General features: G+C 66.2%; 8 protein-coding genes across 8 annotated transcripts; 6 read left to right on the plus strand and 2 right to left on the minus strand.

Annotated features, from left to right (window-relative positions):
* Positions 1-416: 416 nt before the first annotated feature.
* PFL1_05317 (uncharacterized protein) lies at positions 417-3,624 on the plus strand (the record flags this gene model as incomplete). The annotated part of the gene is made up of 3 exons (XM_007882849.1): positions 417-1,082; positions 1,247-2,800; positions 2,932-3,624. The coding sequence occupies 3 exons, from the start codon at positions 417-419 to the stop codon at positions 3,622-3,624; spliced, it is 2,913 nt and encodes a 970-aa protein (XP_007881040.1).
* A 1,062-nt stretch (positions 3,625-4,686) lies between these two features.
* Positions 4,687-6,906, plus strand: PFL1_05318 (uncharacterized protein; the record flags this gene model as incomplete). Its single annotated transcript, XM_007882850.1, has 2 exons — positions 4,687-6,745; positions 6,842-6,906. The coding sequence occupies 2 exons, from the start codon at positions 4,687-4,689 to the stop codon at positions 6,904-6,906; spliced, it is 2,124 nt and encodes a 707-aa protein (XP_007881041.1).
* Positions 6,907-7,225: 319 nt separating this feature from the next.
* On the plus strand, positions 7,226-9,377 carry PFL1_05319 (uncharacterized protein; the record flags this gene model as incomplete). The annotated part of the gene is made up of 2 exons (XM_007882851.1): positions 7,226-7,336; positions 7,737-9,377. The coding sequence occupies 2 exons, from the start codon at positions 7,226-7,228 to the stop codon at positions 9,375-9,377; spliced, it is 1,752 nt and encodes a 583-aa protein (XP_007881042.1).
* A 654-nt stretch (positions 9,378-10,031) lies between these two features.
* On the plus strand, positions 10,032-12,290 carry PFL1_05320 (uncharacterized protein; the record flags this gene model as incomplete). The annotated part of the gene is made up of 2 exons (XM_007882852.1): positions 10,032-11,376; positions 11,494-12,290. The coding sequence occupies 2 exons, from the start codon at positions 10,032-10,034 to the stop codon at positions 12,288-12,290; spliced, it is 2,142 nt and encodes a 713-aa protein (XP_007881043.1).
* An 803-nt stretch (positions 12,291-13,093) lies between these two features.
* Positions 13,094-15,047, plus strand: PFL1_05321 (uncharacterized protein; the record flags this gene model as incomplete). Its single annotated transcript, XM_007882853.1, has 2 exons — positions 13,094-14,406; positions 14,591-15,047. 2 exons carry the CDS (start codon positions 13,094-13,096, stop codon positions 15,045-15,047), a joined length of 1,770 nt encoding a protein of 589 aa, XP_007881044.1.
* A 1,645-nt stretch (positions 15,048-16,692) lies between these two features.
* PFL1_05322 (uncharacterized protein) lies at positions 16,693-19,161 on the minus strand (the record flags this gene model as incomplete). The annotated part of the gene is made up of 7 exons (XM_007882854.1): positions 16,693-16,767; positions 16,901-17,004; positions 17,166-17,326; positions 17,421-17,667; positions 17,781-18,668; positions 18,776-18,977; positions 19,081-19,161. The coding sequence occupies 7 exons, from the start codon at positions 19,159-19,161 to the stop codon at positions 16,693-16,695; spliced, it is 1,758 nt and encodes a 585-aa protein (XP_007881045.1).
* Positions 19,162-19,844: 683 nt separating this feature from the next.
* Positions 19,845-21,349, plus strand: PFL1_05323 (uncharacterized protein; the record flags this gene model as incomplete). The annotated part of the gene is made up of 6 exons (XM_007882855.1): positions 19,845-19,877; positions 19,999-20,017; positions 20,121-20,173; positions 20,322-20,535; positions 20,701-21,179; positions 21,278-21,349. The coding sequence occupies 6 exons, from the start codon at positions 19,845-19,847 to the stop codon at positions 21,347-21,349; spliced, it is 870 nt and encodes a 289-aa protein (XP_007881046.1).
* A 597-nt stretch (positions 21,350-21,946) lies between these two features.
* On the minus strand, positions 21,947-22,790 carry PFL1_05324 (uncharacterized protein; the record flags this gene model as incomplete). The annotated part of the gene is made up of 3 exons (XM_007882856.1): positions 21,947-22,206; positions 22,360-22,404; positions 22,511-22,790. 3 exons carry the CDS (start codon positions 22,788-22,790, stop codon positions 21,947-21,949), a joined length of 585 nt encoding a protein of 194 aa, XP_007881047.1.
* Between the last annotated feature and the right edge of the window lie 861 nt (positions 22,791-23,651).

Consider the following 23,651-nt stretch of genomic DNA (forward strand, 5'->3'; position numbering starts at 1 on the left):
AGAGGTCGTACAGCCATTCGACGGCGGTGCCATCTGCGGCGTTCCTTGCCCGCGCCGAGCCCTGCCCGGCCGGCGAGCGGATGGGCGAGCGGGCGAGCGGGCGCGGCGTCCTGCTGCTCGTTTCATGTCCATCGTGCTCATATCCCTGTCACCTTCTCCTTCTTTCCCCTGTACCACCATCGATCCCACTCCTCTCGACAACCCGTCCCGCCGTCACCCCAATCACACCAACTGCTGTTTCGGACCGCCCTTTGCCCACTCTGGCCCCGCCGTCTGCCTCACTCCACCCGTCGAGCAGGGACATTGCTCTGCCGCACAAGTCGGCGGGCCGACGCCCAGCTGTCCGGCTCGGGGGATCTCATCACCCTTTTCACCTGCCACGATCGCCTAGACGTTTCCAGCTCGCCATCGCAGCCATGACCTCGTCCTACTCTAGAAAGCCGCTCTCGCCGTCGGCCCTCGCCACCGACGCCCGCAACTGGTCCCACCCTTCCTCTCCCCCCTCGGCGGCCATTCACGCCAACGGCGCCCGCTATTCGCCCGGTGGACGGTCACGCGTGCCTTCTCACAGCCAGCGCCTCGGCACTGCCGACTCGTCGGTATCCCAGGCCACCTTCACCCAGCAGCAGAGGAATGCGCAGCACCAGCAGATGTACGCCAACGGCATGAGCGGCGACAGGCATGGCTACCCTACCTCGAATGGCGGCGGCCCCTCTTCGCCACACAGCTCGGACCGCGGCCTGCAGACCCCCTCGCTCGAGGGGCGCACCCGGCTCGCTTCCAATGGCGCGGCAATGGGCCCGCCACCGCACATGCGCCCTGCCCCGCTGCAGAGCCACGTCTACGGCCTCAACCTCGACCTGCGCACTCCGGCCCCCCCGCTGCCCCAGGCTCCCGGCGAGGCGACATCTTCGTCGAAAAAGAACCGGCCGGCGCCGCACGAGCAGAATGCCAAGTTCAGCGTCGAGCTGTTTGCCTCGCAGTTTGACCAGCGCGGCTACCCGATCCTGTCTGGGCGGGCCGCCTCGGTCAAGGGCGTCCTGCGCATGCCCGCCGCGACAGGCTGCGATGTCATGATGAAGGTGAGTCGTCGTCGAGAGACGGCAGGGCGGGATTGGCGACGCCCTGGATCGCGTGGTAGCAGCGACGTTGCTGACATTCTGCGTCGGCTTCTCCCCCTGACATCTCACCTGCTCCTCCGCGCGCCTGCTTGCACCGCGGGTGGTGCTCGCCTTCGCTCGCGCAGATCTCTGCCCACACCGCTGCAGGTGCGCCGGCTGCAGTGTGGGACGGCATCGCCTTGGCTCCCTTTGACCTGGGCGAGGAGCGCAAGGTCTTCGAGGTCCGCGACCGTTTGAAGGCCAACTTTGACCTGGCACGGCCCCGCGACGCCTTCGCCCCGCGCAACGAGGCGATGATGGAGCCGCCGTCACTCACCCAGGACGACTTTGTGCTGCCGATCCCGTTCGACGTCAAGCTGCCGCTCGGCAAGGCGACGCGCGTCGTCGACGGCGAGCTGCAGTCGGTCGCCGTGCCGCTGCCGCCGAGCTTCGAGATCAGCTCCAAGCTCGCCGCCCAAGAGAGGCGCGAGATGCGCATGAGCACCAAGGGCAAGACGCGCGGGCTGGCGGCCAAGGAGCTCGTCGAAAAGGGGTTCGAAAAGGTCTACCAGATCGGATGCTACTACCAGATCACCTGGACGCTCGTCCGGGACGGCGGTGCGGGCGGAGGCCGAGGCGCCAGCGGCAAAAAGGGCGACAAGGCGAGCAAGGGCCAGAAGGAGGCGCCGGCCGCCGAGGGCGACACGCTCACGGTGCCGTTCATCTTTACGGGCGAGCCGACCACGCTGCCGCCCTACCCGCCCACGATACCTTCGTCGCTCAGCCCCAAGATCTTCACCACGCCAGGCACCGAGCTCGGCGACCAGTGGGATGTCCACCGTTCGACGGCGCGGTGGTCCGGCTCGCTGCTCAAGACGATGCGCCGCGCCGTCGATCTCGAGCTGCACATCCCATCGCCCTCGATCGTTCAGGCGCCCTCGCACCTGCCCATGCTGATCATCATCCGTCCGCAGGACCCCACCCTCCTGCTGAGCGTCCGCAACGGCCCCCAGAGCGGGCCCAACACGGCGCCGGGCTCGCCCGAGACGGGCTTCCGCGAGGACCCCATCGACCAGCTCGTCGCCAACGGCGGCAGCGACCGCGACCGCGAGCGCGACCGGGACGCCGAGTCGATCCGGACCACGCGCAGCATCATGTCGCGCCTGATCCGGCCATCGATGAGCCTGGCGCGCCTGTCGGGCGGCAGCGGAGGCGGAGGCGGCGGAGGCGGATCGTCGTCCGGGTCGGGCCGGAAGCCGGGCAGTTCCGGATCCAGCATCTTTTCCAGCCGCCGCCCCAACACGGCGCCCAGCACCGGCAGCTCCGAGGCGGGCGTGTCGGACTCGATGACGAACCGCACCTTCAACCCCAACGGCGCCGTCCCGGACCTGGCCGGGCTGGTGTGCGTGTCGCTGGTGCAGACTACGTACTGCAGCACCGAGGGCGTCAACGACACGCCCGAGAGCCGGCGCAAGATTGTCTCGGTGGCCGACCTCGAGGAAGTCGACGTCCAGGCGCTGCTGCTCAGCTCGCTGCCTGGCGCCGATGAGCCTGGCTTCGGCCGCTCCGCCGAGGACATTGCCGCCATCAACGAGGTCAGCGCGAGTGCAAAGGCCGCGGGGGTGCGCGTGCTGGTCGGCTCGCTGACCGTCAACCAAACCACACCGCCCAGCTTCCGCTGCCAGGGTCTCGAGGTCAAGGTGAGTGGCAACTGCGCTGGACGCACGGCTCGGTGCGGCGAAGCGATTGATCGACGGCGGCTGACACTGCCTCCCATTGTCCATGTTTCGTCCCGCACTTTTTCCTCTGACCCCCCTCTTCACCCTCGCAGTACGCTGTCAAGGTGGACCTGATGCCCGCCAACCGGATCGGCGGCGACGGCGTCGAAAAGGCGTTCCGCAACCTCGGCATCCGCAGCGGACGCAGTCGGGGCCTGTCCGAGGGCTACAGCACCACTTCGTCGGTCCACACCCAGACGCAGTTTACGCAGCTCTCGAACGGCAGCACGCCGCCCACGACGCCGCCCTCGGCCGGCGGCACGACGCGACCATTTGGAGCCGCGCGGTCGCCCGGTCCAGAGAATGGCCAGGGCGAGCATCGGCCGTACCCAAGCATCATGGAGAGCGCGGCGGCCTCGTACGACGCCATGGGCTCGCCGCCGCACCCCAACGAGGTGGGCGTGGCCTACTCGACCAACGACCAGTCTGCGGTGGCGGCCGAGGCGCAGGAGCCGCAGGAGATCTTGTCGCCCGATGTCGACTCGGTGGCGCGCTTCCCCGGCGGTCCGATGTACCACCAGCAGCGGGCGATGCCGAGCTACCCGCACAACCTGAGCAGCGGCTCGGTGAGCGGGTCGAGCCGCACGGGCTGGGGCAGCGGGCAGTCGGTGTCCGAGGCCGGGTACACGCAGAGCAGCTCGTTTATGTCCGAGTGGGGCAAGGACCGCAAGACGGTGTCGAAGCTGCACAAGACCATCGGCGAGATGTGGATCGATGTCCGCGTGGTGCGCGCCCAGACCTTCTGAGGGGGACTGGTCGCCTGTCCTTGCGAGACTGCTCGCTGCTGGGCGGCGCCTCGCTCTGCCCGTTGCTAGCATGCACTCTGGCATCCGGCCGACGCCTGGCGCCTTGCGGGCGGGCTCACGTGAAGGTCGATGGGTTTCGCCTCTGTTCGCCTGGTCGCCTGGCCTCGATATGCCCGTCGAGCCCGCCCCGGCGGGATCCAAGGTCGCCCCAGCTCGCTTCAACTCGTCGCGCCTCGCACCGGCTCGCCTTGGCCTGACTCGACCCGCCGCACTCTGCCCCGATCCACCCCTGTGCTTGGCCCTTCGCTGGGCCGCCTCCCCGTCTCGTCGTCACGGTTCTGTCGCACGCAAGATACCACGCCTTGCTGGCGCATCCTCTGTCGTTGTTGGCTGCTTGCTTTATTCTCTCGATCCTGGCCCGCCTCGGGTCTGTTGTATTCTCGTCTACAGGAGCGGCTGGACGGGCGGGCGTGCGGGCGGGCGGGCAGGCAGGATTGGACGGCTGCCTCTTTTCTCGCTCGCCCCTTTGCCCTTTTCGCCTTGCGTCCAGCCCCTTGCCATTGCCCCGTCTAATACTCGATTCATTTGCCGCCTTGTTGTTGAGCAGCCAGCGGGGGACGGCGAGGCGAGCTCGTCGAGGTGGCAGGGTCGTGTTGCCTAGGGATGGGCCTGAGGCACGGCCGTGCGAGGGTCGAGGGCCTGGTCGACTCGGGATCGGCTCGGCGTGGTCCGACGGGGTTCGAGGGCGGGCGGGGCGGGGAGTGGTGGTCCGAGCGCTGGACCCTTTGGCTTCTGCCTCGCCTCGACTCGCGGCGCTGGCTGGCTGGCCTCTGTGGCTGGCCCAGCTGTGGCTGAGTTCTGTGGCTGAACCTCGTTCCCGTCTGGTCGTCCCTCCTCCGCCTCTCTCCTCCTTTGCGGCCTTCCACCATCCCAGCCGCGGTCTCGACGTTACGCAGAACAACATCGTAAGCCTATCGACTAGCTGCAAACAAGGACCGAGCAGCAACGACCCATCCCCGGCCTTCCTCTTGCCCCATTCCTCCCTCGGCAGCTCGGCTCAGCATGTCCGATGCCACCACCAGCGTCGACGGCCCCACCCTCCTCTCGCTACCGGATACGGTGCTCATCGACACGCTATCGCCTCACCTCACATCGCGCGACCTCGTCTCCCTCCGACGCACCTCGAAGCGGGCACGCGCCGTCTTCGACGACGAGGTGCTGTGGAAGCGCCGCACCCTCGCCGACTTTAGCTTCCCGCCACACGCCTCGGCTCGCGTCGGGGGATGGCGGAAGCTCTACCGCGGTCTAGAGAGGCCGCAGGTGTGGGTCTGGGGCCAGTCGGATCGTGGACGCCTCGGATTGGGCGCGGCGCAGAGCGAGGATCAGACCCTCCGACGGCTGACGTCCGGAGGCAGCGGCGGCATCCCCTTTCCCGTCAAGAACGACGTCGTTGCTGCTGCCCTCGCCTCAAAGACCAGCGACGAGAATCCAACCAAGACAAAGGCCGTAGTACCGTCGCGCGGCGATCTGGGATCCGTCGTCGAGCTCGTAGCCGGCGGCTGGTCGTTCCACGCCCGCACCTCGACGGGCAAAGTCATCTTCTGGGGCACCATGGACGGCGAGGGCTATGCAGGTCCCCACGCCTCCCTCCGCGAACCCAGTCGCGAGATCGACACGCCTACCCTCCTCGACCTCCCCGCCGATGTCGTCGTCAAGCAGCTCTCGTGCGGTCGCAGCCACGCCGTCGCCCTCACCGACAAGGGCGATGTGCTCGAGTGGAGAGCGTGGGGCACCGTGTGGAAGCACGACGGCCTCCTCCCCCTCGCAACCGCCACGTCTTCGGCGCGCGTGGCGCAGCTCGAGGCTGGCTGGGACTTTACTGTCGTCCTCGTCGAGACATCTTCGTCGGACGATGCTCGCGACGGCAGCCACGGCGCCGCTCGCACCGACATCTACCTCTGGCACTCGGACCTCAGCGACGACCGATACCGTCAGACCTACTTTGCAGAGCTCGAAGAGTCGCCCTTCTCCCGCGCCTGGCCGGAGCGACCCAACAGCGACGACAGTCCGGCCCGCATCCAGAGCCCGGCCCTGAAGCTGCCCGCTCTGCCATGGCCTGGGGATCAGACAGCCGAAGGACTCACGCAAAGCACCTCGCCCCACCGGACGGTCCGCATCGCTGCAGGCGAAAACTTTGTTCTCGCCCTAACCGAGTCCGGTCTGGTGTACAAGCTCGACGTGCCGCCGCGCCATCCGAGTGGCACCGACCGACGACGGCCCGACGGAAGCCTGCGCAGCCATGCCGAGGCGCAGCGCCTCGCACTGGCCCGCCACCTTAGCGGCGACGCTGACGCCGGCGACGAGGGCCAGCGGTGCTGGAAGCTGCTTCCGCACTTTTGCGTTCCAGACCGACTGCGAGCGCTGTCCGGGCTGCAGGGCGTCGTCGAGGGCAAGAGCGATGCGCAGCTACGCATCTCGCACATCTCGGCCCACTTTCGCACATTTGTCGTCTATACCTCGGACGATCCGGCCGAGCACCAGCTGCATCCGCAGAGCGAGGCGGCCCGAGGATCAGGACGTCAGCGACGGCGGGGCGGGATCGTCCTGCTCGGTGGGAGAGAGGCGGACGCCGATACTGTGCCGGACGTGGTGCCGCAGCTGCAGGATGCCGGCGTCATCAAGGTGGTGCTGGGCGACTACCACTTCGGCGCCTTGACCGAGGACGGCGAGGTGTGGACGTGGGGTTCGTGGTCCAAGGGTGCGCTCGGAGTCTGGCACGACCTGCCGCCAGCCGCCGAGTCAGCGAGTGGGCGGGGGGAAGATGAGGGGTACGACGATACGGCCAACCTGGTCCCGCTGCCCAGGGTGCTGCCCCACTTTCGCGTCGGCGGGCCTGCGGCGGCGGCGAGGATTGTGCCGAGGCTCGGGAGCAGGGCGGCGGCGAGGATGGCTCAGTCGAGCGCGGGTGCGGGTGCGGGCGGCGAGGAGAAGCGCGTGCCGGAGCGCGTGGATCAGCCTACACCGGTGCGCTTCAGACTGCTGCAGGGCGAGGGCAGGACCGTGGGCGAAGACAACGAGCAACGTCGTACCACCAGCTTTGCCTTTGACGTGGCGTTTGCCGGTGAGCAGCTTGCTGTCGTCGTCGTCGTGGTTGTAGTTGTCGTCATCCGTGCTGACTGCAAGCTCTCCTCTCTCTCCACTCTGACCGCGTTGGCAGGCTGGCATTCGAGCGCCCTTGTGATGGACGTCGATGCAGAGGTCGACAGCGGCGACGCCCGATGAGCCGGCGGCGTGGCCTGGCAGGCGATACCCAGCTCAGCCCTTGATCGGGCACTTTGCTGCCACCCGATCCGAATAGTGCAGTTGGCCCGCGGCAAGGGCTGCGACGATGATCGAAATCGACGGGCGCGGCTCAACTCGTGCCGTCTCATACCTTCGGTCTTTTTTGTTTCTTGGCTGGCCCGCTGGGCGCCAGCGGCCACCTGTGCGGCCACCTCTCTCCTCTCCCTCCTCTCCACCCCCACGGCCTTCCTGTTATATACCCCCCTTCGCCCTCCGCATCACCTCACTGCCTTGGCCATCCCAACTTTCCCCCCAAGGCATGTTTCGAGCCGGTCTCCCCTCTCCGCACATCCTGCAAGCCGCCTCCATCGCCCATCTACCTCGTTCCGCCTATTCCCTCTTCCCGAGCCAGATCGCGCAGCCTCGACGGGTGAGTACCATCCTCGTCCTCGTCCAACCTTTTCTCTTGCTCTCCTCACGACAGAGGGCAAGGCAAGGCAAAGCAGAGCAGGGCAGGGCAGAGCGGCCCCCCAAAGGCGGGCCTACGGTGATGAGCAACCATCAAATCATGTGAACAATCCAATGCTTAGCGGGTCCCAATCAGTCCTGGCTGCGGAGACAAAGATTAACCAGACTCTGAGGTAGCGTCCGCTCGATGCCCGGCGCACGAGCATGGGACCGACGTCCGCTCTGCCTGCCTCGCCCTGGCCTGGCCTTTGCCCCTTGCCCTTGATGGGAAGGATCTCGGTTGCGACGCCGACGGTCGCGGCGGCCATGATCAAGCCGAGCTGACACCTCAGTTTGCGCCCTCGCCCTTGACACGCTCGCAGAACTTTATCCCATCCCGCCGCGCCCTTTCCACCGCCCCCTCTCATACTCACCTGGATCCAGCCGCCATCGCATCGCGCCTGAGCAGCATGGCTTCAACCTCATCCAGCCCGGCCCCGCAGCCGACGCTCTTCATCGACGGCAAGTGGGTGCACTCGAGCACGGGCCACACGCGCGACATCATCAATCCCTACGACGCCTCGGTCATCACGACCATCGACGAGGCGGGCGCCGACGACGCCCTCGCCGCCGTCACGTCGGCGCGGCGCTTCTTTGACACCTCGGACTGGGCACGTCGCACGTGCGCCTCGCGCAGCCCCATCATCTCGCGCGTCGCCGACCTGCTGCAGCGCGACAAGGAGCTCATTGCCGAGATCGAGACGCGCGACACGGGCAAGACGCTCGAAGAGAGCCGCATCGACGTCGACGACGTCACGGCCGTCTTCCGCTTCTACGCCGAGGAGGCCAAGAAGCTCGACGTGCCCAAGAAGATCGAGGGCGAGGGCTTGATCCCCAAGTCGGTCCGTAGCCGCACCGTCCACACGCCCGTCGGCGTGTGCGTCCTGATCGCGCCGTGGAACTACCCGCTCCTCCAGATCTGCTGGAAGGTGGCCCCCGCGCTCGCCACGGGCAACGCCGTCATCATCAAGCCGTCCGAGGTGACGCCCCTCTCGACGGTCCACTTTGTCCGGCTGCTCGCCGAGGCGGGCGCGCCCACGGGATCCGTCCAGCTGCTGACGGCCGGAGGCGCCTCGGTAGGCCCCACGCTCACCGAGCACCGCGACGTCGACCTCGTCTCGTTCACCGGCGGCCTCGACACGGGGCGCCGGATCATCCAGAGCTGCGCGGGCACCGTCAAGCGGTGCACCGTCGAGCTGGGAGGCAAGAACCCCAACGTCGTCTTCGCCGACTGCGACCTCGACTGGGCGGTGGACCAGGTGGCCACCGCCGTCTTCCTGCACTCGGGCCAGGTGTGCAGCTCGGGCGCGCGCCTGATTGTCGAGGAGTCGATCGCCGACCGGCTCGTGGCGGGCGTTGTGGAAAAGGCCAAGCGGATCCGCATGGGCAACGGCCTCGACCCTCGCTCCGAGACGGGCCCGCTCGTCTCTGCGGCGCACCTGGCAAAGGTTGAGGCGTACGTCGAGCTGGGCAAGCGCGAAGGCGCCAAGCTCCTGGTCGGCGGTGCGCGTCCGGATCCCAAGGTGCACCCGGAGCTGTCCAAGGGCTTCTTTTTCTGCCCGACAGTGTTTGACGGATGCGACCGGAGCATGCGGATCGTGCAGGAGGAGACGTTCGGGCCCATCCTGACCGTCGAGCGTTTCCCGGACGGCGACGAGGAGCGCGCCGTGATGCTGGCCAACGACACAAAGTACGGCCTGGCGGGCGGCGTGCAGAGCGGCGACCGCGCCAAGGCCGAGCGCGTCGCCTCGCGCCTCCGCCACGGAACCGTCTGGGTCAACACGTACGGCAGCTACTCGCCGCTGGCCGAGTGGGGCGGTTACGGCCTCAGCGGCAACGGGCGCGAGCTCGGGTCAAAGGGCCTCGACGAGTACGTCGAGACGCGCCACGAGTGGGTCGAGACGGAGCCCACTAAGCCCGGCTGGTTCAAGGGCGAGGGCGCCGTGCTGCGACCCAAGCTCTAGTCGGCGGTCCTCCTGGGTCCCCTAGGTTCCCTGGGTCCCCTTTGCCAGCGCTTGCCTCTGTCGTCGTTTTGCTCCGTCCGTGCCGTCCCGTCCCGCCTCTCCCCCCCGCATTCTGCCAAGTGCTTCGCTGCTCCGCTCCCCACCTGCTTCGCTGCTCCCGCTTTTGCCGGCCTCCCGTAGCGCTCACTTCTGTACGCATACCCTACCTGTAGTCTTGTCTCTTGTGCGCCTGTAATCTAGCTTGGATCGTCCAGCAGTCCGGTCGTGTCGGGCCGGGTCGGGTCGGGTCGAGGGCGTAAGGAGGGGGTGTGGGTGGTGTGGCAGGACGAGGCGGGTGGGGAGGCACCGCACCGACCGGAGGCAGAGCACGGGCCTTGGGGCCTGCGTCGATCTGCCGCTGTGCCTGCACGCCTGCCTCTGTGGCAGGCTGCCTGCTGGCCTGCCGGCGAGCCCCTCGAAGACGCGCTGTGGGCCCGTCGCACTTTTCCCTCTTTCGAAATTCCGGACCTCCATCGCGCCTCCGACCACCACCACCATCACCAGCCTCCAGTCTGGGTTCTCGCTAGACCTCTTTCGCTCGGTCAACGACTCTGACCGCTTTGCGCCCGTCAACCTTCGACTCCTCGCCCTTTGACCTCGACACACTCGCCCACAATGGCCGGCGACTTGCTCGACGACGAGCTCCTCGCCCTCGCTGGCGGCTCTGACGTCGACAGCCGCCCGCGCAAGTCTGGCCTCGCCTCGTCGGCCTCGTCTTCGCCGCCGCCCCATCACGCCGCCTCGAACGCGGCCGAAGGCAACGGCACCTCGACCGCCACCGCTGCAGGCGGTGATGCCGACGCCGATGCCGACAGCGCCACGCCCGGTGCCGCCGCTGCCGCTGCCCGGAAGCGCTCCTCGGCAGCCTCGGCGTCCATCTCCAAGCGACGCCGCATCGACCTTCTCGACGAGAGCGACTCGGACATGGACGCTTCCGGCTCCGAAGACGACGACGCACCGCCGCCTGCAGCCTCGGCAGCGGCGAGCAGAAAGTCCAAGGCCAAGACGACGTCCCTCCGCCGCGGCGGGAGGCGCAACGACGACGACGACGACGACGACGATGCAGACGACGATGGCGGCGAGAACGCCAACCCGTTCCCCTACCTGGGCCTCTACAAGGACTCGCGCGACTACGAGGAGCTCATGGCCATGAACGAGCTGGCCAGGGAAGAGGTCCTCTCGGAGCGAAAGTCGCAGATCGACAAGCGCAAGCGCAACCTCCAGCTCCGCGACATTCTCCGCCAGCAGCGCGCCGCCGCCGACGCCACCCGCAAAAAGGGGACGGCGCCGGCGCGGAAGAGGAAGAACAGCAGCGACCTCGACGTCAGCGAGTCGGACGACGACGCCCAGGGCGAGAGCGACCGCGACGGCGAGGGCTCCGACTACGAAGCTGCCGGTAGCCGCAGCCTGTCGATCGGCGGTGCCGCGTCAGCCGCCAAGAGCCGCAAAAAGAAGGCCGTCGGCGCCACCGAGACCAAGACGGCCAAGCTGAGCGAGCTGCGCAAGCGGCGCAAGGAAAAGGCCAGCGGCGCCGCCGTCCGCAAGCACGACAGCGACGACGACGCGGCCGGAGGACGTCGCGGCAAGGGCGGCCGCAGCTACCAGAGCAGCAGCGACGGCGGCAGCGAGAGCGAGAGCGCCGACGACTACGACGACGACGACGCCTACGGAGCCTCGTCGCGCAGGAAGGGTGCCGCCACCAAGGGTGGCCGCACGTTGGGCGGCGCGAGGGACCGCCACCGCGACGACGAGCGCGACGGCGGTGCGTCGTCGCGCGAGCCGCCGAGCCTGGCCGACCTCAACAGCTGCCGCATCAGCCGCGACCTCATCGAGCAGAAGCTGTACGCTCCGAGGTGGCGCGAGACGTTCAAAGGAGCGTTTATCCGTTTCTCTTGGGGCCAGAGGGATCGAGAGGACGGAATGGGCAAGGAGGAGATCTACCGTGTCCATCAGGTGCTCGGTGAGTGTCGACAGCGGCTTCCTCGGATCGCAGATTCTGCGCGCGAGGCGATGATGACCTTCGAAGCTGCGGAGCTGATCTGACCTCTGGGTGACCTTGCTTCCTTCATCCGTGCAGACGTCATCGAGAAGCCGAGGCGGTTCTATGACCTGTCGATGACGGCGTCGGGCCGGTGGTGCAACGTTTACCTGGTGTTTGAGCACCTTGGCAAGGAGTACGAGGCGTCGCTGGTGTCGCTGTCGCGCTCGCCGTTTACCGAGTCGGAGCGGGAGCGGTGGATCCGCGCCGTGTCGTCGCAGCCCAAGGCCAAGCTGCCGCGCAAGCGCGAGCTCGAGGACAAGGCCGAGGAGCTCGACGACTTTTTCAACCGGACGCTGACCGAGGCCGACATTGGGCGCATCCTGGACATCAAGAAAAAGGTGCGGGCGCAGGCCAAAGAGGTCGGGTTCGTCGACGGCCAGTCGTCGAGGAACGGCAGCGGTGGCAGCGGCGGTGGTGCAGGTGGGCCCAACAGCGGCGGCAACGGCAGGAGTGGGCGGGGCGAGGGCAAGTACGACGAGCACGTCATGGCGGCCATGAACGACCGCAACCGCAAGGCGGACCGCGAGAGGATCGTCGAAGCCGAGCGCAAGGCGGCGCGCGCGAAGCGCGATGCGCTCAAGCTCTCTGCCAGCATGGCGGGAGATGCGACGCCGACGGGCGCTCCGGGGACGGGTACGTCTACGCCCATCCCTGCCGCAGCGCTGCCCAGCTTGACGGGCGTTCAGGCTCAGTCGGCGGCGGCAACGCCCACCGACGGCGGCGGTACGCCCACGGCCGGAGGCGTTGCGACGACGACGACGCCCGTCTCGACTGCGGGCAACGGCGCAGCCAAGGTGGCGCTCAAGATTGAGGTGGATCTGGGCGACTTTTGAGCGGACGCTACCTGCGTTTCCCGCTCGCCGGGCCATGTTCCCTTGTGTTTGCGGCCCCCCCACCCACCTGTAGAATCGTTGCGCTCGTCCTTGATTGATTGCTTCGTTGGCCGCCGAAGCTCTCGTCGGGGGTCGTTGGCCTCTCAAGGCCGTTGTGGCTTGGTGTTGGCAACGCCTCGTCGTTGGGCCGCCGCATGTTGGTAGGGCCATCGGGTCGTGGTCCTGTCGGGAACCTGGCAGCCATCGGGCTTCGATCAGGCGGGCTCGCGTGATGGAAGCGGAGCGAAGGACGACCCCCTCGGGCTCAGAGCCCGACGCCCGGCCCCCGTTTTCAGAAAAAAAATGTTTCGGAAGCGAGATGGTATTGCCGGCGTGTCGTCTGGCCACACAGCCTGCCCAGGCCTAGCCAAGCCGCTGGCCCCCCCACTCGGCGACTTGTGAGAGAGGCGGCTCGTTCCTTCTGACCCACACCTTGCCACCTCCGCACCTCCTAACCGCGGACCGATCCTTTGTCTCCATCTACGGCCCCCCTCCTTGCCTGCGGCTGGAACGCACCTTACGACTACTGGCGTCGCCGAACAGGCCACCAGCGCAAACGACATCTTCCGCAGCCGTCCGTCCCTGGCGTGCACTCTCTCGCCCGACCAGCGACCAGCGCACCTTCGAATTCAGGCCGCCCGCACTTCTGGTCACTGGTCAGCAGACTTGCTTCGGCCTGCTCTTGTCCTTCTTGACCAAGCAAACGGCTGCGATTCTCGATCGCCGTCCCCTTCCCCCAGCACACGCCCGCACTCTCGAACACCATGTCGGCTGACGACGACGTCGTCATGGCCGACGCCGCCCCTGCCGCCTCGACCTCGCACGCCGAAGCCAACGGCAACGGCACAGCTGCCAACGGCCACAGCGCAGCGCCCGGCAAGCCGACGGGCTCGACACCAGAGCAAAAGGCCGAGGCGGCCGAGGCAAAGGAGCGCGGCAATGTCCTCTTCAAGTCAGCCGCCTACGGCAAGGCCATTGACGAGTACTCGCGCGCCATCGACCTCGACCCCACCGAGCCGGCCTACCTCACCAATCGCGCCGCCGCATACATGTCGCTCAAGATGTACCGGCCCGCCCTATCCGACTGCCGCCTCGCAAACGACCTGCAGTGCAAGCAGAGCCCCGACGGAACCGCGCAGCCAAAGACGCTCGTCCGGTTGGCACGCTGCCACCTCTACCTCGGCGACCCGCAGGCGGCCATCTCGGTCCTCAACCCCATTGTCGGTGCTGGTCAGGGGTCCAGCGCTTCGACCGACGAGGCTAGCTTGAAGACGGCGCGGCAGCTCGTGGCGCAGGCGCAAAAGGTCAGCGACCACCTGGCCTCTTTTGAGACGTACAAGGCGTCGCAGGACTGGACGCTCGCCTCCATCGCCCTCGACCAGGCGCAAAGCGCGTGCTCGCTGGCCGACGGCGACGTGCCCATGTCGTGGCGCATCCTCCGCGCCACGGTGCAGCTGCACAAGGGCCAGCTGGACCAGTCCAACAGCACCATCTCGGACGCCCTCCGCGCCGACTCGAGCAACCCCGAGGCGCTTCTAGTGCGCGCCCGCATCTTTCTCGCAAAGGGCGACACAGCAAAGTCAATCGCCCACTGCCAGGCGGCGCTGCGCTCCGACCCAGAGCTGCGCGACTCGCGCGAGCTGCTGCGCAAGGTGCGGCGGCTCGAGGCCAAGAAGGACGAGGGCAACGCCGCGTTCAAGGCGGGGCGCAACGACGAGGCGGTGCGGCTCTACACCGAGGCCCTCGACATGACGCGCGACGACGAGGCCCGCGACGGCGAGGCGCGCGGCTTCCGCGCCACCCTCTACTCGAACCGCGGCACGGCCAACTCGAAGCTGGGCCACCACGACCAGACGATCCAGGACTGCACCGCCGCCCTCGAACTCGACAGCGGCTACATCAAGGCGCTCCGGACGCGCGCGCGCGCCTATCTCGCCAGCGAAAGGTACGAAGAGGCGGTGCGCGACTTTACAAAGGCCGTCGAGGAGAGCTCGGTCAGCGGCGGCGCAGAGGCCGAGAGCCTCAAACGCGAGCTGCGCGGTGCCGAGATCGACCTCAAGCGGAGCAAAAAGAAGGAGTGAGTGTCGATGCGTTTGCGAGCGCGGTCGTTGGGACCCGGTCGACATCGGCGCGAGGGGACGAATAGTGTAGCTTGCTCTCGACGGACTGATTCGCTGACTGACCATCCATCCGCCTTGCGCTCCTTGATCCTTCCACCTTCGCCATCGTCGCCCTCCTCTCTTCCCCTCTGCTCGCCGCAGCTATTACAAGATCCTCTCGGTCTCCAAAACGGCGAGCGAGTCCGAGATCAAAAAGGCCTACCGCAAGGAATCGCTCAAGCACCACCCGGACAAAGGCGGCGACGAGGAAAAGTTCAAGCTGTGCTCCGAGGCGTACAACATCCTCAGCGACCCGGCAAAGCGGCGGCGGTACGACGCGGGCGCCGACGACCCGGAGAGCGAGTTTGGCGGCGGCATGGGCGGCGGCGGCTTTGGAGGCGGCGGCGGAGTCGAAGTCAACCTGGCGGACCTGTTTGCCGGGGCCGGCGGCATGGGCGGGATGGGCGGCTTCCCGGGCGGCGGCATGGGCGGAGGAGGGTTCCATGCGGGCGGAATGGGCGGCTTCCCCGGTGCCGGCATGGGTGGCTTCCCTGGCGGCGCGGGAGCAGGCGGGTCAAGACGGGGCGGTAGGCCGCCACCCGGCTTCTCGTTTGGCTGAGTCGGCCAGCAGGGCCTGGTTGGCGGGCCGCGGCGCCCACACACACGTGCGCGCGCACGGGCGGGCCGAGGAGCCTATGGCGACAACCACGGGGACCGGCAGTCTCTGGTCATGCGAGAGCGGCCTCATGTCCACTTCGGTCCCATCGGCGACAACGACGAGGGCGGTGGCGGTACCGACGATCCGACTCTCAAAAAATCGGGCAGCGGCACGCAATGCGCGCGTCCCGTTTCGTCCGATCCTGTCCCATCCGCACCCCGCTCCGATCCTCATGCAACCACACGACTCTCTACTAGACAAGATGCCTTGCCTGCCAGACGAGACGAGACGAGGCCAGCATCTCTTTTCTCGCGTCACACTTGACTCTGCTTGACGACGAACGACACGAAACGACGACGATACGAGATTGGCATTCGAAGCAGTGGAAATAGGGCCCGGAGGTGATCCTCCCGAGGCGATGCTGGCGGCCCATGCGCAGCTTGGCGAATCCGCCGCCGAGAAGCCGCCCATGTCGTGCTCGACGGCTGGTTGACGGTGATGGCCGCCCTGACAGGCTTGGGAGGCTGCCAAGGTGGTCCGGTCGCCCAACGTTGTCGGCATTCACGATGGCCCGGCGCGGTGCGAGTTCGGTACGATGTCAGCAGAGCCACCTTCCCTCGGCTGCACATCGTTGCCGGTAGACCAGCCAAAGCCTCAGCGCCAGGAGACGTGGACCCCACCTCGACCCCCTTCCTCTCCTTGCCTCCAGCCGTTTCCGGTTCTCAGAGCCAAACATTGGTGTGCGCCTTTACTTGGCTAGCTGCCACCTAGATGCCGCGTGTTGGTCGGCGATGAGTCGTGAGGTGAACGGTGCCTTTGTGCCGCCTCAACGATCTCGGATACTGGGGGAAACGAGGCAGCGGGGCCCAAGCGGAGGGTCGCGCACTGGCACACCTGTCCGGCAAAGAAGGGCTTGGCTGGCCCCGCCAAGATGCCGCCATGGTGTCCGTAGCAACAGGGCCGCCAAGTTGCCTGCCAAGCTAGTCTTGGCCGATAGAGCCGATAACCGTGTTCTTTATCCTTTGACTTGGCTGTGCTTGACGACGACGACGACGACGACGACGACGACACGGCGACGACGAAAGCGACATGACGTGAAGTCGACATTGATGAGCCAGTCCAGCCGGGCTCTTCTTTTGCTCCATTCTTGTCCGATGCCCCGTTGGTTGGCCGGCCTGGTCCGAGATGACCTCGTTTCGACGCCTGTCGAACTGGTCGAGGCCGGTGCGAATGCACAGCGACGACCTCTGTCTGGCCCAGCAGGTCCGTCATTCGCGCGCAGCCTCCCGTCCCTCGATCGTTCCGACACCTTCCCCTCCTCCCCCCTGCCTCTTTCTCTCTTGCTGCTCCCGTACCATCCACCCATCATCCAATTCCCCCATTTCCTGATAGCCCTCGCTCGTCGTCCGCATCATCCCGCCCTGCTCGTCCTTCTGATCTTCCACCCTGGCCCCGTCGTGCTCACCACCTCGACGAGCGGGCATCCAAGTTCCCCCCAGCATCTGCGCCTCGAATGCCCGACGAGACGCCGCATCCTCGAAGTGCGTGCGGCGGAACGCGCTTAGTTCTTCCGTCATTTCGCTCGGCACGCCGTAGCCGTGCCTCTTTACCGCATCTTCAGCTGCAGCAGCAGCGGCGGTGACAGACGTTCCTGCCGCATCAACTTGTTCGCGCGCTGGCACTGTCGATTCAGCGGGTGGTATCGAAGCAGTATCGGCGGTCCTCGTTGTCGATGACTCTGTCGTCGCGTCTGGCGCCGGTGCCGATGCCGATGCCGTGCTCGCAGTCGCAGTCGCAGTGGATGGCGCCTCGACCGTGGCGGGTAGGACGAGAGCGATGAATTTGACAATCTCTTCGACGTAGCTGCGCGGCAGATCGTGCCGCTCGACGAAGCGTTGAGCCACGGCACGGCGGTCGTCTGGGCAGGCGGCAGAGGGACGGACAAAGGAAACAAGGGTTCGTCGGCATATGTTCCCGGCCCCGCGACGGTGCGGTGCCAACTGCAAAGCGACCTGTTTTGGTCCCTCGTCACGAACGGCCATCGATGTGGTGCGACGCGAGGCGATCTGCCAAACTCACCGCCAATGTTGATCGGAAGCGGCAAGGGCTCGCTATCGTCCGACACGTCGATCTGCAGCACCGCATCGTACCACCGAGACTCGAAAAGCTCCTTTCCGGGCGGTGGCTGCGCTTGGGTCTGCGTCTCCGCGCAGCCCACGAATTCCTGCTGTTCTGCCGATCTGAGCGGGATAGGCGGTGGCGATGGGGCCAAAACGCGGCGTTCAAAATGGGCCACCTTTCGATCCGAGAGGATGATGACTGCGATCGACTCACTTCGTCCGCTCTTGCAACTGCTTGACCACGCCGTCGACGAGCGCATCGTGCTCCTCTTGCTCTGGCACGCTCACTGCGCCGCCCGGCTCGCCTGCCTTTGCCGATCCCGCCGTTCCGTGCGATCGAGCCGTATAGACGCGCACCGTACCATCGCTGAGCCCGGCGACGATGTCGCCCGAAGTCGGCAAGACCGCGACCGACCAGACTGAAATGGCGGGTTGCGGTATCGTCGCAGTCAGCTGTTCGGCTGGCTCGATCGGCAAAGGTAAGAGGCGGATGTCGATAAGGGAGAGGGTCAGTGCTCACGTTGCGGGCACTCTTGTCACCGCGTCCGACGGCGTGACGCTGCAATGCACTTACTGGACCAGTCCCACACGCGAACGGTGCCATCCTCGCCTGAAGACACGAGGTGCGTGGAATTGGCGGGCGGCGACGACAATGGCGATGACGATGACGATGGCGATGGCGATGGCGACAACAGAGACGGGACGACTGCGAGGTCGTACACGAGGCTGGTGTGCCCGACGAGCTTGCGCAGCGCCTCGCCGCCGTTGCCGCTCGTCGGGCTGCGCCGGGAATCGAGCGACCACACGCGCACCGTCCCGTCGTTGGACGCCGTCGCAAAGAGGCGCTCGCCCGGAAAGAAGTCGGTCGGTGGCGCTTGCTGCCCCCCGTCCGACTGTTGCTCCTGCACACGCTCCGTCTTTCGCTGAGTACCATCGGCAACCTGGGACGCAGCGGGCAGCAGGACAATGGACCGGACCACGTCGGTGTGCCCGGCATAGACGGCGTGGAGGCGATCGCCCACAAAGAGCCGCACAAAGAGATCGGCGGATGCGGTGAGGTACAGCCCGCCCTGCACGTAATCGACGTCGTTCCGGCTCGCTGCCTCTGTCGGCTCGACGGGCGACGGCGACTGGACGATGGCGACGCCCCAGACGGCCTGCTCGTGGGAGCGGAGCACTTGGACACAGTGCCATTCTGCGGGCGAATCGCTGCGCGGCGGCGGAGAGTAGGACCACACCCTGGCGCTCTTGTCCCATGATCCCGAGATGAAGCAGGGTGGCACCGCTGCAGCCGAGGGGCTCGACTCGGCCGCGCGGTTGCGATCATTCGGCGTTGGCGGAGGTGCGACGGCGAGGACCGAGATGTTGTCCCAGTGTTCCGAGAGGACCTGTACGGGCTTGCCGGAGCGCAGCGGATCAAAGCAGCGGATCTGGGAGTCGAGCGAGCCGAGCAGCACCTGGCCTGGCAAGGTCCCGGCGGATGGGCGGCGATGCGGGGGAAGAATGAGGACCACGTCGGTGAGCGTTTGGAGCTGGGCAGCGTTTGGCCCGGACGCCGAAGCGACGCACCTCGAGGAAGGGCAGCGCTGGGCTGGATGTAGGCTACGGCATTGGCGTATCTGTGTCCGCGATATGTGGGGCCCTGTAGGAAGGCATCGGCAGCCGGAGAGGCCAGGGGGCGAGACCAACAGGCGGCCGTCTCGTCTCGAGAAGCCGAGAGAATGAGCTCGGACTCGGACAGGCTATCGTAGGCGGCTGTCACTGCCTTTACCTGCGTTGAGGGGTGCAGGGGGAGATGTGGAAGATGGAAGGTGCCTCTTTCAGTCCTGATGCGCCAGGAGACATCGACGAGAAGATGGCGCACGAATGCTCACATCCTGAGTGTGGCCGCGAAGAATGTGGCTCAGGCGGTAGTTGTGCTCTGCAGCGTCGTCAATTGCGCTAGATTGTGACATCCCCGTGGCTGTTGGGTCCAGAGTGGCCGCTGTGGTTGGCGGGATGGCGCGTCGACAGTTGAGCAGCTCGAGGTGGAAGGTGGACGGGTGGCAAGCGGCTGGCAACCCGAGGGGCCAGGCCAGCCAGGGTGCCACCCAGCCCGGCCTCGGCTCCCGGGCCAACATCGCCCGCGCCGACGGGCCAAGGTGGAGGGGGAGGGGTCCAAGGGCCCGATTGGACAATGTTGCCCGATCCGTCCCTCTACCCACCTATGGCATCCCCGCGGCGGTCGCATCAGCGCGCGTCCGCCTCTGCCCGTCGCGTAGATTTTTTCACGGCGCGCTCACAGTCAGCCGCACCTTTCTGTGTTCGACGCTGCCTGGCCACACAGCCTCTGCCCGCCCATCCGTCCGTCCGTCCGCCGCGCGTTGGAAGCTGGCCTGGGCCTGGCCTGGCCTGAGCCCGCCTGGAAAACCAACACGCGCGACCTGCCCGCCCCCCTCGACTGACCGCTCGACCGCCCGCCCGCCAGACGATCGACCGACCTCAGTCGGGGCTCCCTCTCTCCCTCCGTGCACTTCCTCTCACCACTCTACCACCACCACCACTGTCGCTGCATACCACCACTCGCCGCCCACTTTCAACCTCACCCGACCCCTCCTTACCCTCTTCGGCCCCACTTTTCACGCACACAAAACCCAAGATGTTGGAAGCAAGACTCCGGGAAGCCGTCCTGGTGAGCACCCGCTGCCGCCGCCGCCGCCGCCGTCGTCGTCGTCGTCGTCGTTGCCGTGGCTCTTGCGCTCCACCAGTGGCTGACATCGATGCCCGCCCCTCCCTTTCGTCGCCATCCGCAGCTCAAAAAGGTCCTCGATGGTGCGTGCTCCCCGCGCAACCCCGGCCTGCTCGCTCGACGACTGTCCTCAAAGCCACGACCGTTGACACGCCCCTCTTTCGCCCCCTTTTCGCTCCCCAACAGCCGTCCGCGAGCTCATTACCGATGCAAACTTCGAGTGCAGCGAAGATGGCATCGTGAGTAGAGTCCAGTCCACTCCCTCGATTTTTGCCCGCGGCCATCGCGAGGCAGGCCGCTGGCCGCAGAGGACACCAAGTCCAACCACAGAGCGGCGCCTTGACTAACACAATCCCACTCCCGCATCGACCCGCGCCCGCCCTACAGCGCCTGCAAGCCATGGACAACTCGCACGTCGCCCTCTCGGCCATCGAGCTCCGCACCGACGCCTTTGAAGACTTCCGATGCGACCGACCCATGAGCATCGGCGTCTCTCTTGCCAGCCTGGGCAAGATCCTCAAGGGCGCCAACAATGAAGACATTCTCTCGCTCAAAAAGAGCGACGATGGCGACACCCTCCAGATGACCTTCGAGAGCCCCAGTGAGTAACGGCAGCTCTCCCACCCTCCCAGCGGAGGCACGACGGCGTTGAGGGCTCTCGGCTGACCTTGACTGCCCCGTCAACGATGTGCCCGCCGCCATCCTTCTGCCCTCCTCGCTCCGCCGCTCCTGGTTCCCGTTCCCTCCCTTGCTCTGCCCCTCGCAGAGAGCGACCGCGTGGGCGAGTTCGAGATGAAGCTGATGGACATCGACAGCGAGCATCTCGGCATCCCCGACACCCAGTACGACGCCGTCGTCAAGATGTCGTCGAGCGAGTTTAGCCGCATCTGCCGCGACCTCTCCAACATTGGCGAGTCGGTCAAGATCGAGGTGTCCAAGGAGGGCGTCTCGTTTTCCGCCGAGGGCGAGATTGGGCAGGCGCGCATGACGCTCAAGCAGGGCTCGGGCACCGCCGTCAGCGCCGACCTCGACGACGACGACGACGAAGAGGACCAGAAGCCCGCCAAGAAGAAGAGGAAGGCCGACGGCAGCAGCTCGAGCGCCGGCGGCGTCGTCCCCGTTCGCATCGAGATGCAGCAGAGCGTCAACCTCACCTTTTCGCTCAAGTACCTTTCCAACTTTGCAAAGGCCGCACCCCTCGCCGACGAAGTGCAGCTCCACATGAGCAACGAGGTGCCCCTGCTGGTGAGTGGCGGCCCAGACAGCCAGGCCGAAGTCGTTGCGACAGTTTTGCTGACCCACGCGCCCGTCCCCGGTTACCATCGCCAATGCCATTTCCGCAGTGCGAGTTCGGCTTCGAAAACGGCTACGTGCGCTTCTACCTCGCGCCAAAGCTGTCCGAGGACGACGACTGAGCAGCGGCGGCGGCAGGCAGGCCCTTCGCTCATCCACCCCTTCCTCCTCTGCCCATCGCGCCGATACCCTGCCCGATGACCGACGACGGGCGCGGATCCCCACCCTTCCCTCTGCACGCTCCGCTCCCTTCGTCACACATACGCTCGTTGCATCCTCACCGTCATCGAACCCGGCGATTCGCCAGCCTTTTCCTTTCTCCCCATATCCGCTTGCTCGTGACTCTTTTGCGTGGCCCGGCATCGCCCGTTCTGATGTATCATTGAAATCCACATTCGCAAACGCACGCTCGCGCGCACGTCGGCCCCTCCGTATGTGCCCCTCGTCGTCCTGTCCTCGCTCTCGGCTTCGATGCCCATGATCCGTTCGCCACTCCGCCGAGAGTAGGTGGCGCTTTGTGTGCGGCTCGTTATTTCGGCTGTCTTGGCAAACGAGGCGGGGCCAGTCACAGGCGAGGTAAAGTCCGTTGCAGGGGCCTACAGGCGATGAGTAATGCAGCAAGAACGGCACACGTCGGCAAGCCGAGAGGTATTTGGTCGCAAGAACGGCGTGAAACCCGCGCTGACCGCCATCAGAGCCATCTGCCTCGTCACAGCGTCTCACTTGGTGGGTTCACGATCAACAACGCTGATAGCAAACAACCTAGGCTGCGGCGGCGGCGAGTGAGCTTCGGCTGTGCATCGTTGCGCCGACGTCCCCGCGCCATCGTCGTTGGCGGGCACTTCCATCATCTTTGGTTCCGAGCCTTCCGTCGCGGCTACCGTGCTGATCTGTGACCGTCGCGACGGGGATCGGTTGTTGCGCGCCGGAAAGAGTTCTTCCAGCTTATCCGCCACCAGCAGGCCGCCCATTGCGAATGCTAACGGGCGAACGAGTGATCGAGGGAAGAAAAGGGAGATCGATCGGTAAGAGGGGGAGCGCGCAAGGGTTTGAGGTTGGTTTCGTTTGAGTTGCCGCTGCTCGACGAGCCGGCCGGCGATGCCAAGAAGAGAAGGATCGATGGATGACTTACTTGCCAGTCCGGCTGCAAAGACTAACTTGGTCCTCGGCGAGAGGTCTGCGAGCTCGCAAGTACAGAGGCGTTCAGATCGAGATCAGCATGCCAATCGTATCATCCTGATGGCCTTGCCGGCCCGTCCTCTCGCTCTTCAAGCCCGACTCACCTTTCCAGCTACTCCATACGCTCTTGCTATTGATCCTCTTGGACCTCTCGCTCCCGCCCGCCGGTTCGGGAGCACGATACGCGGCTGCAGGACTCGGCCTCTTCTTGTCCATCCCCTTCGTCACCTCTGCTGTGCGCCGAATCGGGACCGAACCTTCGTTGGGCCGACGAGGTGCCGGTTTGGAGGCAATGTTTGTCGACGAAGCCCCAGCTCGATTCGAGACGGATCGCCTCGCCGTTGTCATCGGCAGGGCACGAAGCACGGGCGATGTAGCCATCATGGTGGGCTGTCTTTGTCGATCGAAGTGAGGTGGCGTGAGGAGATGGGTGGAATGCACTTTTGGATCAGGGCGCAGAGAAGTTTGTCGTATGGGTGCGCAGGGATCGCCAGCAAAGTCCGAGGAACCGGAAATGTGGAGTCTCGGGATTCGGCCTTTGCTCGCTGAGCCAGACGGGCGAGAAAACTGTTCCGGCCTCAATACCAAGGGCCTCATGTGAAGGCAGGGTTGGCATCTGTTGGGGCATGGTTGCATGGAAGTGTGGTTATATCAGGGCAAGCAGACCACCCTTCCATCTGCGGCCATAGGACCCTGAAAGCACTGCATCCCGTCCGATCTGCAAACTTAAGCAGGGTACCGCCTAGCTAGTACTGCGGTGGGGGACCACGTGGGAATCCTAGGTGCTGCAGTCATAGCTAGCGTCAAAGGCACCTACGATTTGGGCCGTAGGTGGCCTGCGGCCCTGAGCTTGGGATTTGGGAGTGTCCTTCGGCCTTTTGGGGCCGCAAGGGTCCTTCGGCCGGGAATCGGAGGATTCTTGCAACTTTTTTGGGCCGCAGGGGGCCTGCGCATGCGAAACGGCGGGGTCCCACGCTGTTTTGGGCCGCAGCACTGGTACGGCCAAAAGTACGCTTATGTCAGCTCAGGAGGCCAGGCGTGCGCGCGCTGGCCCCTTTGCCACCCGGCCGTTTGCCACCCGCCCCTTTGCAAAATTCATCCGCCCGCCCACCTGTCTCTCCTGCCCTCCTACCACCACCACCCGACGCCACCCGCCAGCCTGGGCCAGCCACCAGCCGTCAGTCCAGCGCAGCCTGCCGCCAGCTCAGTCCAGCCTCCTGGCCCAGCCGCCAGCGGGGCCCCGCC

This window comes from Pseudozyma flocculosa (genome assembly GCF_000417875.1).
Source record: "Pseudozyma flocculosa PF-1 unplaced genomic scaffold scaffold00019, whole genome shotgun sequence".
In the NCBI taxonomy this organism is placed as follows: Eukaryota; Fungi; Basidiomycota; class Ustilaginomycetes; order Ustilaginales; family Ustilaginaceae; genus Pseudozyma; species Pseudozyma flocculosa.